The sequence below is a fragment of the Babylonia areolata genome, chromosome 18 (assembly GCF_041734735.1).
Source record: "Babylonia areolata isolate BAREFJ2019XMU chromosome 18, ASM4173473v1, whole genome shotgun sequence".
NCBI lineage: Eukaryota > Metazoa > Mollusca > Gastropoda > Neogastropoda > Buccinidae > Babylonia > Babylonia areolata.
This window is the reverse complement of record NC_134893.1, coordinates 1,910,717-1,915,716: the sequence shown is the minus strand read 5'-3', so window position 1 is coordinate 1,915,716 and position 5,000 is coordinate 1,910,717. Positions and strand designations below refer to the sequence as shown.

Below are 5,000 nucleotides of genomic sequence, written 5' to 3'. Positions count from 1 at the left end.
GTGTCACTGTGATGACTGTCCCCAGAGAGTCATAGTTTCCTGTATGACTGGTGTCACTGTGATGACTGTCCCCAGTCAGTCCTAGTTTCCTGTATGACTGGTGTCACTGTGTTTACTGTCCTTGGAGTGTCCCAGTTTCCTGTATGGCTGGTGTCACTGTGTTGACTGTCCCCAGAGAGTCCTAGTTTCTTGTATGACTGATGACACTGTGATGACTGTCCCCAGAGAGTCCTAGTTTCCTGTACGACTGGTGTCACTGTGATGACTGTCCCCAGTCAGTCCTAGTTTCCTGTATGACTGGTGTCACTGTGTTTACTGTCCTTGGAGTGTCCCAGTTTCCTGTATGGCTGGTGTCACTGTGTTGACTGTCCCCAGAGAGTCCTAGTTTCCTGTACGACTCGTGTCACTGTGATGACTGTCCCCAGAGAGTCCTAGTTTCCTGTACGACTGGTGTCACTGTGTTGACTGTCCCCAGTCAGTCCTAGTTTCCTGTATGACTGGTGTCACTGTGTTGACTGTCCCCAGAGAGTCCCAGTTTCCTGTATGACTGGTGTCACTGTGTTGACTGTCCCCAGAGAGTCTAGTTTCCTGTATGGCTGGTGTCACTGTGTTGACTGTCCCCAGAGAGTCCTAGTTTCTTGTATGACTGATGACACTGTGTTGACTGTCCCCAGTGAGTCCTAGTTTCCTGTATGACTGTGTTTACTGTCCTTGGAGAGTCCCCGTTTCCTGTGTGTAGCTGGTGTCACTGTATTGACTGTCCTCAGAAAGTCCCAGTTTCCTGTATGACTGGTGTCACTGTAATGACTGTCCTTGGAGAGTCCTAGTTTCCTGTGTGTTGCTGGTGTCACTGTGATGACTGTCCTCAGAGAGTCCTAGTTTCCTGTATGACCGGCGTTACACTATTGACTGTCCCCCAAGAGTTCTAGTTTCCTGTGTGTAGATGGTGTCACTGTATTGACTGTCCTCAGAGAGTCCTAGTTTCCTGTATGACTGGTGTCACTGTGATGACTGTCCTCAGAGAGTCCTAGTTTCCTGTATGACTGGTGTCACTGTGATGACTGTCCTCAGAGAGTCCTAGTTTCCTGTATGACTAGTGTCACTGTATTGACTGTCCTCAGAGAGTCATAGTTTCCTGTATGACTGGTGTCACTGTGTTGACTGTCCTCAGAGAGTCATAGTTTCCTGTATGACTGGTGTCACTGTGATGACTGTCCCCAGAGAGTCCTAGTTTCCTGTATGACTGGTGTCACTGTATTGACTGTCCTCAGAGAGTCATAGTTTCCTGTATGACTGGTGTCACTGTGTTGACTGTCCTCAGAGAGTCATAGTTTCCTGTATGACTGGTGTCACTGTGATGACTGTCCCCAGAGAGTCCTAGTTTCCTGTATGACTGGTGTCACTGTGATGACTGTCCCCAGTGAGTCCTAGTTTCCTGTATGACTCGTGTCACTGTGATGACTGTCCCCAGAGAGTCCTAGTTTCCTGTATGACTGGTGTCACTGTGATGACTGTCCCCAGAGAGTCCTAGTTTCCTGTGTGACTGGTGTCACTGTGATGACTGTCCCCAGTGAGTCCTAGTTTCCTGTATGACTGGTGTCACTGTGATGACTGTCCCCAGAGAGTCCTAGTTTCCTGTATGACTGGTGTCACTGTATTGACTGTCCTCAGAGAGTCATAGTTTCCTGTATGACTGGTGTCACTGTGTTGACTGTCCCCAGTGAGTCCTAGTTTCCTGTATGACTGGTGTCACTGTGATGACTGTCCTCAGAGAGTCCTAGTTTCCTGTATGACTGGTGTCACTGTGATGACTGTCCTCAGAGAGTCCTAGTTTCCTGTATAACCGGCGTTACACTATTGACTGTCCCCCAAGAGTTCTAGTTTCCTGTGTGTAGATGGTGTCACTGTATTGACTGTCCTCAGAGAGTCCTAGTTTCCTGTATGACTGGTGTCACTGTGATGACTGTCCTCAGAGAGTCCTAGTTTCCTGTATGACTGGTGTCACTGTGATGACTGTCCCCAGAGAGTCCTAGTTTCCTGTATGTAGATGGTGTCACTGTATTGACTGTCCTCAGAGAGTCATAGTTTCCTGTATGACTGGTGTCACTGTGTTGACTGTCCTCAGAGAGTCATAGTTTCCTGTATGACTGGTGTCACTGTGATGACTGTCCCCAGAGAGTCCTAGTTTCCTGTATGACTGGTGTCACTGTATTGACTGTCCTCAGAGAGTCATAGTTTCCTGTATGACTGGTGTCACTGTGTTGACTGTCCTCAGAGAGTCATAGTTTCCTGTATGACTGGTGTCACTGTGATGACTGTCCCCAGAGAGTCCTAGTTTCCTGTATGACTGGTGTCACTGTGATGACTGTCCCCAGTGAGTCCTAGTTTCCTGTATGACTCGTGTCACTGTGATGACTGTCCCCAGAGAGTCCTAGTTTCCTGTATGACTGGTGTCACTGTGATGACTGTCCCCAGAGAGTCCTAGTTTCCTGTGTGACTGGTGTCACTGTGATGACTGTCCCCAGTGAGTCCTAGTTTCCTGTATGACTGGTGTCACTGTGATGACTGTCCCCAGAGAGTCCTAGTTTCCTGTATGACTGGTGTCACTGTATTGACTGTCCTCAGAGAGTCATAGTTTCCTGTATGACTGGTGTCACTGTGTTGACTGTCCCCAGTGAGTCCTAGTTTCCTGTATGACTGGTGTCACTGTGATGACTGTCCTCAGAGAGTCCTAGTTTCCTGTATGACTGGTGTCACTGTGATGACTGTCCTCAGAGAGTCCTAGTTTCCTGTATGACCAGCGTTACACTATTGACTGTCCCCCAAGAGTTCTAGTTTCCTGTGTGTAGATGGTGTCACTGTATTGACTGTCCTCAGAGAGTCCTAGTTTCCTGTATGACTGGTGTCACTGTGATGACTGTCCCCAGAGAGTCCTAGTTTCCTGTATGACTGGTGTCACTGTGATGACTGTCCCCAGAGAGTCTAGTTTCCTGTATGACTGGTGTCACTGTGATGACTGTCCCCAGTGAGTCCTAGTTTCTTGTATGACTGATGACACTGTGTTGACTGTCCCCAGTGAGTCCTAGTTTCCTGTATGACTGGTGTCACTGTGATGACTGTCCCCAGAGAGTCCTAGTTTCCTGTATGACTGGTGTCACTGTGTTGACTGTCCCCAGAGAGTCCTGGTTTCCTGTATGACTGGTGTCACTGTGATGACTGTCCCCAGTGAGTCCTAGTTTCTTGTATGACTGATGACACTGTGTTGACTGTCCCCAGTGAGTCCTAGTTTCATGTATGACTGATGTCACTGTATTTACTGTCCTTGGAGAGTCCCCGTTTCCTGTGTGTAGATGGTGTCACTGTATTGACTGTCCTTGGAGAGTCCCAGTTTCCTGTATGGCTGGTGTCACTGTGTTGACTGTCCCCAGAGAGTCCTAGTTTCCTGTATGACTGTGTTTACTGTCCTTGGAGAGTCCTAGTTTCCTGTGTGTTACTGGTGTCACTGTGATGACTGTCCTCAGAGAGTCCTAGTTTCCTGTATGACTGGTGTTACACTATTGACTGTCCCCCGAGAGTCCTAGTTTCCTGTGTGTAGATGGTGTCACTGTATTGACTGTCCTCAGAGAGTCCTAGTTTCCTGTATGACTGGTGTCACTGTATTGACTGTCCTCAGAGAGTCCTAGTTTCCTGTATGACTGGTGTCACTGTGATGACTGTCCCCAGACAGTCCTAGTTTCCTGTATGACTGGTGTCACTGTGATGACTGTCCCCAGACAGTCCTAGTTTCCTGTATGACTGGTGTCACTGTGATGACTGTCCCCAGACAGTCCTAGTTTCCTGTATGACTGGTGTCGCTGTGTTGACTGACCCAGAGCGGCCAGTGGGGGCGGGCTGTTCACGCCGGAAGCAGTGTCCGGCTGGAGCGATGTGCTCACCGGACAACAAGTGCACGTGTGTCCCACGGCTGGCCTCGGTCAACGACACCTTGCATATCTGTGGTCAGCTCCGTCTGTCTGCTCGTCTCTCTGTCTGTCGGTCTCTCTGTCCGTCTCCCTGTCTATCTTCCTGTCTGTCTGTCTGCCTGTCTGCCAGCCTGTCTGTCTGTCTTTCGGTCTCCGTAGTTATCTTTCTCTCCAGCTGTGGGTAGCCGGCTGCGCGGGTTGGCGCGGATGACGTGTGTGTGTGTGAATGGGAGAATGATGCGCGCGCGCGCGCGCGTGTGTGTGTGTGTGTGTGTGTGTGTGTGTGTGTGTGTGTGTGTGTGTGTGTGTGTGTGTGTGTGCGTGCGTGCTCGTCAACTGTAATTATTGAGTGGCTATGTTCTGCAATACGGAACTAGTATGGGGTTGTCTCGCTGAACTGTGCTGTTATGAGTTTCGGTGTGTGTGGTATGTGTGTGAGGTTTGGTCAGGTTGGGGAGGGATGACAGTAAAGATCTATATGAGGACGTATAGATCAAAGTGGTTAAGAGAGAGAGAGAGAGAGAGAGAGAGAGAGAGAGAGAGGTGGCTCATCAGTTGCTCTTTGCAATAGCTAAAGTTTACTCGTTTTCGGTTTTCTTCTCCTTTTTAGACTGTATGTTATTCTTAAAGAATGTTGTTCGGTGTGTCAGTGTGATCTCTTTGAAACAGAAGTTCATGAAATTCTGAAAGAAATGACAATAAAATCCTATGAGCTCGATCCTATACCAGCCTCGGTCTTTTCCCAGTGTGTCTCACATCTTCTCCCCACAATCACCAATATTGTCAACTCATCCCTTCTCACTGGAACGTTTCCATCCACTTTCAAAACTGCAATCGTCCGGCCTCTTCTGAAGAAACCCAACCTTGACGCAAACATTATGAAAAACTATCGACCAGTTTCTAATCTTCCATTCATGTCCAAACTCCTTGAAAAAGCAGTCCTCAAGCAGCTCAACAACCACCTTTGTTTCAACAATCTCATCCACCCATTTCAGTCTGCCTATCGCGCTGACCACAGCACCGAAACCACTCTCCTGC

The 5,000-nt window shown here is 48.7% G+C and overlaps 1 protein-coding gene across 1 annotated transcript in view; it reads left to right on the top strand.

Moving 5' to 3' along the window:
- Positions 1 to 5,000, top strand: part of LOC143293147 (uncharacterized) — an 80,032-nt gene that overhangs the window by 30,400 nt on the left and 44,632 nt on the right. The window contains exon 10 of the mRNA XM_076604063.1: positions 3,873 to 3,998. Within this exon, the coding sequence (XP_076460178.1) occupies positions 3,873 to 3,998 (126 nt within the window). The remainder of the gene's footprint in view (positions 1 to 3,872; positions 3,999 to 5,000) is intronic.